Below are 15,878 nucleotides of genomic sequence, written 5' to 3'. Positions count from 1 at the left end.
CACGACGAAGAAAACTAATTTGCATAGAATTGCACTTGGAGGGCTTAGGTAACATGTTATTATTGTTACTCCATTCGTTAAAGTCATCTAGTAAAGACTACATTATTTGAATTATCACCAATTCTATTCATCTCACTTAAAGTTAAATCATCCACGTATTTCCACTGTCTGCAGCTTTCTAAACAAGCATCACTTAACTATTTTTCAAAGAAAAATGCATCTAGTTTTAGTAGAACTAGGTCTGCAAAGGGGTTGGTCCCACCTTAACACCACCTCCTTTCTCCTTCTCTAGAAAATCAGGATCTGTGCCAGTGAGTGACAATAAACAATACTGTATGTCACATAAAATACTGTACTCTCATTGATAAATTGGTTAATAATAACAACAAATGTGGAGGATGTTTCTTGCCCAACCAAACCATCTGAAATGCATACACAGAAACCAGTGCAAAAGAATAGTCATTGTATTCTTTATTATTACAGATAATGAAAAGAATTGGTAGACAATACAAGCATTGTTAATGGTTAATAGTTTTAAATTTGTATAGCGCATATACAAATAGTATCTATGCGCTGTGGACTGTGGACCTAGAAACTACCACCAGAACTATGGAGCGAGTGAGCCTCGAAACCCTTGCCGATGTTATGGCTAGATTACGGTTCCACTGTCTTAATTAACAGCACCTGTTAGCACCCAAGAAGAGGCAGATACACTAATGATCCCTCATGGCATTGAAGTATCTTCACCAGGAAATAAAGTCGACTTCTTCACGCAAGATACCGACTGGTTTGTTTTAAGGCGCCTACAACATACTGGAATTTTAACAGGCACAGCTGAAACAAGAAGAATTGCTCTTCAACCAATATACAATCACCTTGGACCAGAAAAGGCAGCCGGACTACCAGGTTTCCATGCTATCACATGATGTGATACGGGTCACATAAATGGTGTTGAGAAAAAAGTCACCTCCTCACATCATAGAAGCTTTAGTCAAACTCTGAGATGTTCAATGTGAAGGCAGGAGGCGAGGAGTTTCTGTGCAGTCTTCTTGGAACTAAAAGAGTGTCAGCCAAAGATTTATCAACCCTGAGATGGAAACGGTTCAAAACACTGCAAAATAATCAAGGTGTGGAAAAATTTCCACCAATTTCTGGAGCGTGCACATCTCCAGGCCAATATATGGAGCCAAGATGTCACTTTAAAATGGCTGCCAACTCCCCTTGTCTTCAATAGGTGGTCTTAAGCGAAATTGTGTGTGAATCAGACAAAGAAAATTTAAACATTCCACTGAAACGCTGAATGAAGTCTAAATAGATTTTTCGCGCCACATCTACTGTCTACACCATTATAAGTTGTCAGGTTTGTTAACATCTCTAATTCAACATTCAGCATTTGTAAGTGGTAAAGGACTTCCAGATTTTGATTTTACTAATTGATGAATCATGGGCATTTGATTTTGAATTTACAACCACGTCCAGCTCTTTTAATTTTCTCTGATTTTAAATCATTGGAGTATTTTTCATTTTTTACACATTAGTAATAATAGGTCCATATGATTAAATGGATATGCTTTAAGCATGAATGCCATAAACTCATTGAACCTAGTACCTAGGTCTAGCCTACTAATATATGGTAGTAATAATACTACTAGTACTAGATCCCAGGGCCTTGGCCTACTATTTTTTAATTATTAGCCTAATAATAAGTATTGTTTGAGCCTAGACTATGCATAGGCCTACTAGGCCTACTCTACTACTACGATTATTTAATATCAATAACTAGCTCAAACAAATCATTTTTTTTCAATTTAAGTCTTGTAGTGTTGTATGTTTATAAAACATTTTATATATAATAAAAATAATTAAAAAACTCTAGCCTTACCATATTTTTTCTTTGATTATCTCAGCTCACGCGAGATTAAAAAAACATTGAATCGGGGCAGTGCAAATTCATTCATTCGTTCAGAGTCTCCGATGACTCAGAAAATTTGCATAACAAAGAGGTATGTTACACTGAAGCTGCAAATGCAGTTCACAGGAAAATCGTACACAATTTTAATCTCTCTAAATAGTTATCTCAGGTTTTAGATACATATTTTAAATAAAGTTGAACCTCCCTGACACATCTTGTAAGTCCCTCACATAGAATACACTAAAGCATGTTATGTTAATTAATTGATTGATTGTTGATAAAATTCTATTATTTTATAATGCTCACTGGTTATTTATTAAATTAAAAACAAATATATAAAAAATTTTTTCTAATATCTTTTCCCTCAGATCTTTCTATTTCTGGTATTTCTATGGTGCAATTTACAATGGAATATAGGATTAAACATAATTGTTTGGACTGAACAGTAATGTGTTAAAAATGTTTCATACCTTCATACGTGTTGTAGTAACCTTTGTTTCTCCAAGGTATCTGATGCTAGCTGGAGTTACAGCCACGATGACACGTGTGGCATTCAGGCATGCTATGTATGTAAATGCCTATAAGAATAGTAGTTGAGAATCTTCGTTTACATGAAATTAATTTCATAAACATTTGAAAAACAAACACAAACCCATTTCCTTCTTTCTAATAATTTTGTTTAGTATTCAGTTTTCAAATGCAATGTTTTCATATAGTTTCATTTGAAATTCAGCACCTACACACATTCCAATGAAACAACATTCACTAGGATACACCTCTAATAGATGTCAGCATCAAACGCTGCTTATGATTCAACACTTTATTCAAGATATCTAGGGCCAAATTATCAATGTTGTAATTTAGTAATGTCATTATGTAATTTCATGTTCAATACGTGTCTTAGTTTAACTAATAATGTAGAACCACGCTATAAATTGATTCCCAGTTTTGCTAAGACATGGTCATCAATAATATGGACATCGACTTGATTTTCGAAAAATTCCTGCCTTGGAAATGACTCTGATAGTCATTGGGTTAAGAGATTTAAAGAGGTACTGTGTGACACAAACATTGCATTTTGGAATAGTGAAAGAAAATGTATTGAAAATGTGCAAAAGCAGGCTTGCCGATTTTATTTTAGGTAATTGTTGTTCTTCATACTGTGGTGCCCTTGAATTCTTCTTCATACTGTGGTGCCCTTGGAATTTTTAAAACTTGAAACGTTGGCTCATAGAAGGGTAGAGCATTGTCGGAAGTTTGCTGATGGTCTTTCCAAAATTAAACGAACCAACTAGACTTGGCTGTAATGGTAGGAATTTAAGAATTAAAAAATTACCCAACTAGTCACTAAAACAACTAGATTTGCTAACAGTCCTGTCCCATTTTTCGTCAAATTATTAAATTCTAAAATGCTAATACAATTTTACCTTCCCTACTGACTTGCGACTTGCTCTTGCCTTTTTTGACTTGTTTTTTTATGCCTGCTTCTTTTGTTTTTAACTTTTTATAAGATTTTTACTTTTTTAATGCTGTCTTGATTCGTATACATTTTTATGCGATATTGATATCTTTTTTTTTTTCTAACTTGTTTTTACATGCAATTTGGCAACGAGTAAAGTTGGTCAGTATTGTTGTATATCTTGGAAATAAGGGAGAATATATATGTATGATGATGATACCATATCAAATGTTTTTTGATTGTCACTGTAAGCAGTATGTTAAAAGGGCATGGACACACATAAGTGTTGTTTTAAGTGAGTAATGCTAGATGGCTTCTCTTTCATTATAGTGTTAGGTCTGCATTGTTGTTACCCAATTAATTTTATATTGTACAGTTTTTTTTTACTTGTGTTTGATTTTAAATTGTTAAATTTGTTAGTTATGTTGTTTTGTTTATTGCATTTTATAAGTTTTGGTGTATTTTGTTATTCTTTTTTTATGGATGCACCTTCCTCTTGGTCGAGTGCCACTGTTCCAAATACATAATTATTATAATGATAAGGCCCAAGTGAAAATCCATTCCACCACCAATGTCATTTTTCTTTGAAAAATCTCCAACTTTCATCATATATATTTTAATCCTTTGTAAACTAAGTGGCCTACTATTCATGTGTCAGACAGAATATACAAATGCCGCAAACAAACAAGCTCATTCTATAGAACCATAAGTTATTTTCATGTTCACTTTTTGAAATAACTATTAAATGAATAATACTGTAATAATAATAACATTTACCTGTGCAGGGTTCAAACTATTGCCAAGAAAGGTATGAACAGACAACGTTATCACAGTAGCAAGAACTGGTATCAGTGGGGTAAGACCATTATTAATACTTTGTATATATCCAGCTTTTTCTAACACTGACTGTTCTTGTGCACGTATTCCTGGAAAAGTTAAATAACAGGAATATAAACTTAAAAATGACCTACTGTAGTACACTATGCTTATGATCCTAAACCAGACTCAGGTAATGCTCCAACTTTGTAGTAGAATAGTTGATTTGCAAACACAGATCAGTAGATCAGTCGATCAGTCAACAACCTCGCGTAGCAACAATTATCCAAATGTTTACAAAAAACTAAACATGCTTTAAAGCCTATTAATTATCATAATTAGATATTACTTACAGTTTGGTAGAACCAATACCGAATGGCATGCGATGTTAAATAATAAAAATATATGAGTTGCTTCTTGAATTTAACATTTGAATACTGCATGCAACTGAATGAAAGTGATTGATTACAGAGATATGAAACAATCAATCACAAACATTTTTTGTTAAAGTAGGTAACTAGTTAAAACAAGTTGTTTGTCACCACAAGCTACATTATGCCAAATTTACAGAGTAAATACGCTTTTCATATATCATGACTGCATTGATTCCTATATAACATAGGAATCAAAAAAGGAAAATTATGTATAGAATATCTTTATGTCCTGTAAAGATATTTGCCATCCATTCTCTGTATATGTCAATGCACCTAAATCAGTGCTTCGCAAACTTTTTATTTTGCGGCTTTAAAGTGGAGGTGTACTCAGGGCTTTTCCTTCTGTTATTTACTTCAGTATATTAATATTAGTAGGTACAAACATAAAAAATCATATTAAAATAAGCAGTTTCTGAGAAATCAGAAAAATAAAAAAATGTGCAAAAATATCGAAAAATCGCTGTATACTTTTTTCAGCAGTTAGGTAATGACCTTAGTTGTAAAGATCACGTTACCATGTTAAGTTACGTCACGTCTCTTCTCTTGTCGGCGGATCGCTAGCTCGAGCTGACGAGACGCGCTACTTACTACTACCATGGACCTATAAATTAGGGTTATAGGTCCATGCTACTACTACAAGTGTATCATTTTCGTCTCCCTACTCATCATCCACATCCGATCGAACGAAGACAATTTATTATTGTCTTGCCTTTTGTTATTACTTTTTGCGTCTACTCTTAGCTTCAAAATGAAGCACTGTATGGTATATAATTGCCATAACAAGTCACATAGAGATATCAATCAAGTGAGGTTAATCTCCATTCGTCTCTTTGTTGCTGGGGCCTAGGCCTCGCTAGGCCTAGGCTAGTCTGATTTACATCTTCGCCGTCGGCAGTTTGTGATGATTGTATGGGCCTAGCGTGGCTCAAGTGGGTAGTTTTTTTAATTACGTTAATTAAGCAAAAATGAATTGGTCAAGCCCTTAAAAACACATCGGGAAATCAAAATTCGGCTTCCGAAGAATCTGAAATCATATATGTATAATATTTCTGGAACTTACATATATTTTTTACGATTTTTTTCAATTTACAGGCAAATGAATAGGGAAAAAGGTTTCTAATTTGAACTATCCCCCCAGATGGCATTTTTTGATGTTTTTCAGAATAACTATGCAGCATAGAACAAATTAAAAAAATACCTTAATTAAGATGAAAGTAATGTTTATTATGAACTAAATAAAATAAAAATGTGAAATTTATTTAGAGCACCTCCACTTTAAATTCTGTTCCGCCAAGCTAGAACAACGTAATGAATCTACTATAAAAGAGTCCGCCATCCCAGCTTCAATTCAATATTTAGCTTAAATCTATCAAACAAACCTGCAATTGACTTTGCAAATGACTTTTCCCAAGCATACATCTTAATAAGCTTGATACATGTAATGATTTCATTCATCATCTTGACACGGCAATCAGTCACGACAATACCTTTGGTCCGAAAGTATGCAATTACCTTTGACATAACAAGCTGGTTATAATTGAAAAAACAATATTAGTATCAATTTTAAAGAAACTAATCTATTGAGCCTAAACTTATTTTTGTGTTCAATGAAAAATTAATAAAAAACATACCTGTAAAGGGTAGAAAAGAAAAAACACGCCTGTTCCAATAATAGCCGCAGGACCAATAAGAGCAGTTGTGTAGACAAGACAAACCATGGCTAGTATTGGGCCAATGAAAAGGAACGGCAAAAACATCATCATATCAAAAACGCGCTGACCATCATTAGTACATAAGTTAACAATCTGAAAATTAAATAAAGTAAAATGTGTGGACATTCAAATGGAGTGTTTTGTCAGTCAGTTTTGTTTATTTTGTTCATTATCTTTTTACACTCGATTGGGTAACCAGATGACTACACAAGTACAGAGCACGTCAACAGGTAATATCTAATATCATATGCATGTAAAAAACGGCTACAGAATTCTGCTGCTACATATCTGCATTATTAATGGCAGTGTAAAAAGGTTGTGGTTTTAGAAAAATCAGTATAATACAACAAAAAGCTTCAGAAATTGAAAAATGTTACATACCTCACCAGTGGACTTTCCTCTTAAACTGCGTAGACAGAGAGTCTTACGATAAATAGCAGCAATGGTAGCACCTCTGAGCCTGGTTGCAGCTCTAGTGCTTAGGTACCATGTTAAACCCATGAACACAATTGTGATTATTTGGAATATGAATAAAAAACACACTAACAAAAACCCATAGTAAATATTAGATTCAGTTGATTCAGCATAATCAAGTAGTCTTCGAACAACTACACTCTGCGTGAAAAAGAATTGTTAACATTAAAGTTTGACATGGCAAGAATGTTGAATAAAGGCACACCTTTTTGTTCGTTTTTAACAAAGCTTTAAATATATCTATATAAATTTACGTAAGGGCAAAAATCGGTAAATCGGGCGTTATTTCTAGAATGTTTACTCGATGGTATGTAAAGTTGGTTCGTTTTTTCGGTACTGATTTTAACCACCTGATGTAACCCTGTTTACTAATTAAATTGAGTTAGATAATTAGTTATTGACAATTAAAACAAATTTACGATTTGCCCCAAATAGGGGTGTTTCCCGATCGTGGTATACACTGTCTAATGGATGTCAATCTTAAAATATACCCGTACACAATAATACGAGAATGCTTTGCATTTTCCTATCTCCTCCTACGATAATTGTTTTTAATAGCTGAAAACCGGTTGAACAGCTCGGGTACAGCATCATAATGTTGAAGACAGGCGGATTTTCTTTTGAAAATACTATTTTGATAGATTTAATATACGTTTATACAAATGTATTGATTTGCGATGAATGGAACATTCCAATCTCTGTTCCACAAGTGTCTATTCCCTCAGGCGTCGTAAAGGCAAGTACTGTATACTCATAACAGAAATTCGATCCATTTTTTTTTCAATCTGTGCTGCAGAGGTTGGATATATTTTTTTTTTAAACGGATAATGAGCTAGCGTTTTCAGTCGCCGTATATTATGTACAAATCTTTATTATTGCATTTAAACCACCCACATCATCACCCTTCCCTCACTGGCATGAGTAGCGTTGTAAAGCCAGTAGAGTATAGGCCTACGGTGCATCACATGCCCTAAACGCATAACAACTTTGGTGGGTAGGGTAGGAACCAACTTAAGTATGAATTGGCTCTAAGAAACAATTGAAAACCATTAGGCCTACTAATTAAGTTGAGTTAGATAATTTAATATTTATTGACGATTAAATCGAATTTATGATTTTCCCCGAATAGAGGTGGTTTTCACAAATTGTTTAACATTATATATACTAGATGGTAAAACAATATTTCGTTTCTGAGTGGATAGAGAATATATTTAAAAATTGTTCTTCCCATCCTCTTCCCCATCCCTCAACTCTAATGTTATATACAAAACACAAATTGGGTTTGTTTAAATGAGTTCAAATAAAAAAATTGAACTCATTTTTAAGACAAGGCCCAATTCCCAGGGTGCTAATTTTACATAAATCACAGTGTCTATTTATTCGTTCCTGTAAACATGTATTATTGTCCTGCATTATTGTACATTTGAAATCGCCAGTTTTTTAACGCTGAAATTATTATGTATTCGAGAACCATCTGTGGGCACGACCTAGATGGTACGCTCGCTTCGCTCGCGTACCATCTAGTATAAAAAAACAGGAATAAATAGGCCCACATTGAATTTGTTAAAAATGGACCTGAAATTGTTTCATTTTAGAATGATGTTTTTGGGGCTTTTATTTTTTCTATTTCAGGTTCATTTTAAATCTGAATGGTTGTTGTTTGCTGTATGTACGATATTATCAACGTCGCCGAAAAATGAATTAATAAATTTTCAGTATATATATGTTCTGTGCGTGATGTGTTTATATATAAAAGTATCTCTTTAGAGATCTAGCTTCGTGAAAAAAATACTGAAAGATGAGGGCGTATCAATTTGATCTCTGGTGCGTACAATTGAGGGACAGTGCTGTTCCCCCGTACCACGCCGAGAGTGTTAGAGAGTCCCTATCCAATCGAGTTTGAACAATACCATGAAAGCCTCAGTGGTCTAATGGTTCGGGTATCTGCATATCAAGCAGAAGGTTCTTGGTTCAAATCTTGGTTGGAGCGACTTTTTCTCATTTTCACAGATTTCCTCATCTTATCAAATTAATACATTTTCAGTATATCACCGGGCGGTTTAGAATTTGTTCTGTGCCTGATGTGTTAATATAATACACAATACAGCTATTAATTACTGCTTCGTTCCCATGTGTAAACTTACTGGTATGGTATGACCTTGCTATTAGCTTGCAGTGTAATACAAACTTACAACTCAGGGTAGCCAGGATCAGTCAAGGGATTCGGAGACTAAAGCTCTGTCTACACTATCAAACTTTATGTGACAAAAAAATGTGATGTGCCCATATATGGACATAATAATGTCATATCACTACCATATTTAAGCATATCACACACTTTTTTGTTACATGTACAGTAAAGTTTGATAGAATTTTTTAGAATTTGAGCCACAGGCCTCACCTGTGGCAAAGCGAGTTCTGTTAAATGACATACCTAGATGGCCAGAACTCTTGCACATAAAATTCATGAAAAATGGCACTTTTAGTTGGCCGAAAATGTCATTCTTATGTAGCATGCTACCAATGTGCAAAACGATTTTTCTAAACACACTAAAGGACGATAACATTTTTTGCCGTATGATAGATGTGCATGTTCTGGTGGAACTGCCAATAGTTTGATCATTCACTTGGCATTTTGTTTTGATTGAGTTGGGGAAGAAGTCTAGAGGAAGCCGCAAAGCCAGTACTTCCGGTGTTAAGAAGGAAAATTCAATGCTAATAATACTGTAGCTCTATATTCATTAACATAAATTTGTTGAGGAAATTAATTACATCAATCTAAACATTTTTTTTTTAAAATTGATACGTATCTGCCGGTGGCCTAGAAAAAAATAAACGGAGGCTGTTTTGTAAACTAAGTACATGATACCATAGAAATGTTAGTGTACTATAATATTCATTGTAATATCTCTCTATGACTATACTTCATAGCCACACATATAAATGATGTGGGTAACCATGACCATTTTTTAAATTGATACATATCTGCCGGTGGCCTAGAAAAAAATAAACGGAGGCTGTTTTGTAAACTAAGTACATGATACCATAGAAATGTTAGTGTACTATAATATTCATTGTAATATCTCTCTATGACTATACTTCATAGCCACACATATAAATGATGTGGGTAACCATGGCATTCCATTTTTCAATATATGTCGGAGGGCTATACACTTTATGAATGCTGACTGCCAGCGATCTAAATAATAGGTACGCACTTTTGTATGGTGGTGTCCCTTTGTACGAATCGTTCATGGCCCAGCTCACTGTATACGGTATACAGATGGGCTGCATCATGTTACATCCAGCAAGGCAATCAAGCTATGCATTGTTGTTAACGGCGCCCGCTAGGTAAACAGACCACCCCTCCGACCAAATGAGGGCGTTGCCCCGATAGCTTTAAATAGATTAGGTAGAATTTTGCTTTCTGTTGATATTAAGACCTCAATTGATTTTATTTTAAATAACCTTGGCTGGAAAAGACTAAATGTACTCTGGAATGAAAAATTATTATTAATGACTTTCAAGTGTTTAAAAGGGTGTGCTCCTCCATATTTGACCTCAAAATTGACTTTTAATAATACTACCCATTCTAAAGGCACACGACCAAGCGCGATGCCCCGGCACCTAAGTATGGTAAATCAGTGGCGGCGCCACCGAATGTGCAGTGTTTGACGCCTGTTTCCATCTGGACCGGCTGCAGAGAGACCTGCAACTTTCTCGACGGGCGGACCCCTGGACGTAGAGCGAGTGGTGCTGGTGAAAAGTGGAACTCAGCCTATGGAAGTGGTAGGCGGGATTGCCCTGTTTGGTGATCCAACCACTTACCCCACCGAGCGGGAGATTGGCTGTTTGGCAAGGAGCGGCTGTGTGGTGGGCTTGGGAGTGGCTCCTGGCTACTCACCGACAACGGCCCAATTCGATAGGCTTCTGGCCTTAGCCCAATATTGAGATGTTCGAGTAATCGGGAGAGTGGGATTGGACCATTCGGCCCAGCCGAAGATCATCTCAGAAACCTCTCTCAGGTTCAGCAACGATTTCGTATTAACAACTTTAAACTTAAACCTAAAAAGTGTGTCTTCTTTCAGAAACAGGTTGAATTTTTAGGGCGAATCGTTGGCGAGGATACTGTGGTGGTGTCCGATTCGGATATAAAAGTTGTTCAGGATTGGGCGACACCTACCAATCTGAGAGAAGTACAGCAGTTCTTGGGGTTGGCTAACTACCATAGAGAGTTCATTGAGAACTTTGCTGGTTTAGCTGCACCTCTATATGAACTAACTAAAAAAGAGGTGAAGTTCACTGGAACGATGAACAACAACAAGCGTTCACTGGCATGAAAGCTGCTCTCACTCCTTAGCCCGATCTCGAGATGTTCGAGTAATCGGGAGAGTGGGATTGGACCATTCGGCCCCGCCTACGGACTGGCCAAGACAAGATTAGCTGCTAAAGAGGGTGTTGGGTCGTTGCTTGGACGGCCGCCACCACCGCATCCGCATGGACATTACTGGAATTCAAGGCGATGTCACTGGGTACTACTATCGCGTCTTGGACATCTTGCGTCTAAAGCCTGGTTTCCTGTCGACGTAAGATTTGGAAATGCTAACGTTTGTTACGATTGTTGCGTTTGTTACGTCTCTTCCGTTAAGTTGAACAAAAATGAACGTCGTTTTGATCGTTCTGAACCGCAGGCTCACGAGCCGATAACGACCCTTACGTAAAGTTGACTTTTTTAACTTCAAGCGCTTACGGTCGTCTTATGATCGTTACGTAAAGTTGAAATTTTTTTCTTACGCTTCCGTGTTTGCTCGATCGATGGTTGCCCATGTCAGGCAATTGTTTTTCAGGTAGGCAGCCTAGACTTAGAAAGGCATACATGCTGTGTGGCATATACTGTACATAGGCCTAGCTACATAAAACATGCCTAGGCCTAGGCCTACATCATAACCACTACTATTTTACTGTAATATAGGCAAGAGCCCTGTACTAAAAATGTCCTAGACCGTAGCCTTCTTGTAGGCCTAGCCTAGGCCTACTTTAGTAATACTAGGCCTAGGCTAGCCTACTACATAGCCTAGGCCCCTAGTACTTAGTAGTAGTAGGCCTCCTATACTAGCCTACAGGCTAGGCCCTACAAGTACTAGGCCTAGGCCAATTAAGTGGACCACCATCTGTAGGCCTAGGCTAGCTTTGAAATTAGGCATAAATCTCTCATTTTTTTTAGTGTGACTTTATTTTATATAATAGGCCAAATTTAAAAAAAAACATTTTAAAATTTTAATGTATTGGATCTACACACTCTACACAATAATTCCAACTTCTAAACTGCAACAAAAATGATCTACAGTGAAACTTCTCTTTTACATGCCCTTTGGTTGGAATGTGTTTAAAAACTAAATCTTTGTAACTAAAAATGTTATCTATACTGTATACATAACTATAACTAATAACAGTAGTTCAGCTGCTTAACAGGAAAATTCTATAAAATTAAAATTTGTAGTCATTAACTTAAGAAAAACAAGTGAAAAACACTTTAAATATGTTTAATTATTTTTCTTTGATTTAAAATAATTATTGAAAAGCTTCAACACACTAGTTTTAAAATGTTAAATATTTTTACAGAGCAAATTTTAAACACAAAATGAGGCCTATAATGATTCCAAAGTAAATACTGCCCAGTACATAGGAAATATCACACTTATTTATTATTAACATTTTTACATGTGAACAGAAAGTCTGCTTCTAGTACCACTGAAAATTAAACAAAACATTGATATTAACATTGATAATGTATCAACATTAAAAGTGTATGTGTTGCATTTACAAATTGTTTTGCTTTATTAAATAGATATACAAGAATGACACCAGAAAGATTGAATCAACTTGTGTCCTTAATTCAGCCCCATCTGAAAGAGAGAAATTACAGTACAGTGTACCACAGTTTCAGAGTTTAAAAATATGTTTATAGTTTTAGTATTCAACTTTTTAGATTTATTTAAAGGTTTAATTTCCTGTATCATATATATTGTGTGACACAGTGTATGCAAAGAAAGTTACTGTAGGGCCTATATCACTTAAGGTAATCAGTAAAAGTGTTTGTGTTTGCTTTTTAAAAATGTATTTAGTTAATAAGTAAGTAATTAGTATTTAGTTAAAGGTTTGATTTTCGGTATTGTATATTCTGTATGCCATGGTGTATGCATCTATTATTTTTGAGAATTTATATAAATGGCCTAATCCATAAAATAGTATTGTGCAGAATGTATTTGTAAATAAATTTATTTAACAAGTATTTACTGTATGCTTCTTATTATTAAGTGTGGAGGGATATTGAATGGCAATATTATTTAATAACTTTATTATTATTATTACTACTATTATTATTATTAATTGTTATTAAATATCTTACCTTCTGTATATTTAATATTACATCTACTGCATCAGAGTCTAATAGCATGCTTCTTATAACAACACAAACAACAAAAACATTGATTAGAAAAACTCAGATGGAGCAAATAGTGCCGGTTTAAATTGTTTAAAAACATCGAATCATTTCTCCTAATAAAAGAATAGTTAATGAACTTAATTACCGGAAGGAGAATATGTCAATAAAATAAAGAAAAGTGTGAATAGAAAGAACTTTAATATAATTGTACGTTTTTAATATAGGGCTAATTTTTATCCTTTTTTGGTAAAGAGGTGTTGTAAAAAAGCTGCTTTTATTAATGAAATTCGTATTTTCGTATCTATTAAAAATAGGCCTATCCTTTTCCATTGTATATCTTGCGCTTACGACTCTTACGCTTACGTAAAGTTGACTCCAAGTCAACTTTACGTAAGAACCGTTAATAACGCAACGCAAGTGATCGCAAGCAATAAAATCCCGGTTTCCTGTAAATTCGCGATAAATCGACGTATCAGACGGAGATTCGATACCCCGGTTTCCTGTCGATCGTCTATTTTTCTTGCGTTTACGTCGATTTCACCAAAATATTGTCGTAAGCGGTTTCCTGTCAAATGTTGGTTTCTTACGTAAAATCGACGTAACAATCGTAACTGACGTTAGAAAAACTGCTTCTTACGTCGACAGGAAACCAGCCTTAAGACGCGTGTCGAAGGAACAGCGGCTGCTTCTGGCAGACTATGCTTCTACGGAAGGCGTAGCAACCGCCTACCTCCGGCATTTCCCAAGGACATACTTCAGTGTTACCAGCCGAGTGACGGGCTTTACAGCCGATCAACGGAGGCGTTTCATCGCCACAAATGAAGATCGGCGACTGCTGATGGGGTCCAACGGCCCGGACTATCCTCCTGCCGGATATCCGGTCGGAGCACCTCAGGAGGAGGAGTGTTGTGAACGGCGCCAGCTGGGTAAACACACCACCCCTCCGACCGAACGAGGGCGTCGCCCCGATAGCTTGATTTGCATACAGGGGGTATGCAAATGTTAACGTGCAATGCAATGCAAACGTTAACGAACCGGTCTATTCGAAGCAGGAACTGAAGAGAAACGGACATACCGAACGATATATTTCGATTTACTGTTTCGGATATTTGTGTGATTTAGGACAAGCGGGACTTTAATTATCAGGCCATTCCAGCACCACCCTAAAATCACAACAACATACAGGGACCAAAATGCTTAGTTATTTTCCAGACGAACAAGTACAGACACGTATTGATGACGTGCGCTCATACAGGGAAAAAAGTATGAGATACGTTCACGATCGAGTATAAACATTTTTCAATTTACGAATAACCCTTGGTACCGTGGGGCACATATGTGGAGGAGTGTCAGAGATGGGCTTATCGTAGTGGGGATGGGGGTTCCCTGTCGGTTTGCTGTAAAGGGGGATTCACTCGAATCATAAATAAAGCTACGGGTCTGCAAATGGTATACGACTTTGCACTGCAATACAAGTATCACTAGTAATATCACTTTGCATCATTGATAGTTGTTTTTGCCTTTATGCTTTTCTATATGTAATTCATTAATTGTTATATATTATATTGTTATTGTGAAGGATGCACCTTTGTGCTAAAAGTGTGCCACCGATCTACATGCTATCTGCATGCCCCTCGTCGGGGAGCCAAACCCCCCCCTCCCCCACCATTCTCAAGGAACGCGGGTACTTTTGTCAGGGAATATAATACAGTAAAATTACGTTCACCTCGCCTAGAAAACCGTGACATTCCATTGACCGTGAGTATGTCATATCATGTTCCATCCAGATCAAAATGTGTACTGATTTACTTTCCAGACGAAGTTTACCGACGCATTACGTCGTGTACTGTGTATCGACAGCAAAATCAAATTATGTTAATTGTTTGTATGTTCACCAATTTTTTAATTAACGAGTAACCCTCTGTACCTTGGGGTACCTAAAATAGACATTTCATTGTACGGGCCTACAAACAACATACCATTTTCGCTTAGCCAACATCTTATTATAACTAAGTTATTACATGTTTTCAAAGTATCTATATATAAATTATAGTTAATTCTGAGAATTCTTAGGACGAAACGGCCCACTCTGTCGCGGAAGTTAGTTTCAAAGATGTTTAAACTAAATAATGTATTAATTATACCAATTAGGATGGTATTTAATTAAATAAACGCCGAACACCTTCCCAATAAAACATCACTTAGAATAATAATCGCATTTTTATAACACAATCATACTAGGCCAACCTAAAAAGAAAATTGTCTCCTGTCGATTTTTGGCCAAAAAAAAATTCCAGTCGGGAGGCCGGATTTTTTTTTTTGCACTGAAAACGTACATATGCGCGGCTAACTAGGCCTAATTTTTATATAGACCTGACACAATGACACACATGGGTTGTCACCGCGGCACAAAAGCGCCTGTCTGTACAGATAAATAAAGAAAAATAGCCTATCCTAGTCTAGGCCTAGCTGTAGAGCCTAGGATAGACCTATTTCAACAGATTATTAAATTAGTAGGCTATCCTACTAATATTAAATAAGCCCGAGACAAAACATCGAACATATTTGTAATTGTAACCAAAACAATATCGTCCCGGCCGCCATGCGTGGGAAATCATGGTATAGA

The 15,878-nt window shown here is 35.9% G+C and overlaps 2 protein-coding genes across 2 annotated transcripts in view; one reads left to right on the top strand and one right to left on the bottom strand.

The window, feature by feature from the left end:
* The window catches only part of LOC144842685 (beta carbonic anhydrase 1-like), a 307,431-nt gene that overhangs the window by 59,029 nt on the left and 232,524 nt on the right, over nt 1-15,878 (top strand). The window lies entirely within an intron of this gene.
* LOC144842620 (ATP-binding cassette sub-family C member 5-like) overlaps nt 1-15,878 on the bottom strand; it is a 79,605-nt gene that overhangs the window by 30,496 nt on the left and 33,231 nt on the right. Inside the window, exons 5-9 of the mRNA XM_078699079.1 lie at nt 6,715-6,948; nt 6,253-6,426; nt 6,001-6,148; nt 4,149-4,297; nt 2,383-2,490 (exon numbers count right to left, since the gene is read on the bottom strand). Of these exons, the coding sequence (XP_078555205.1) occupies nt 2,383-2,490; nt 4,149-4,297; nt 6,001-6,148; nt 6,253-6,426; nt 6,715-6,948 (813 nt within the window). The remainder of the gene's footprint in view (nt 1-2,382; nt 2,491-4,148; nt 4,298-6,000; nt 6,149-6,252; nt 6,427-6,714; nt 6,949-15,878) is intronic.

Source organism: Antedon bifida, chromosome 5, assembly GCF_963402885.1.
Source record: "Antedon bifida chromosome 5, ecAntBifi1.1, whole genome shotgun sequence".
Taxonomy (NCBI): domain Eukaryota; kingdom Metazoa; phylum Echinodermata; class Crinoidea; order Comatulida; family Antedonidae; genus Antedon; species Antedon bifida.
The sequence above is the reverse complement of the archived record's forward strand: the minus strand, read 5'-3'. Positions and strand labels throughout refer to the sequence as shown.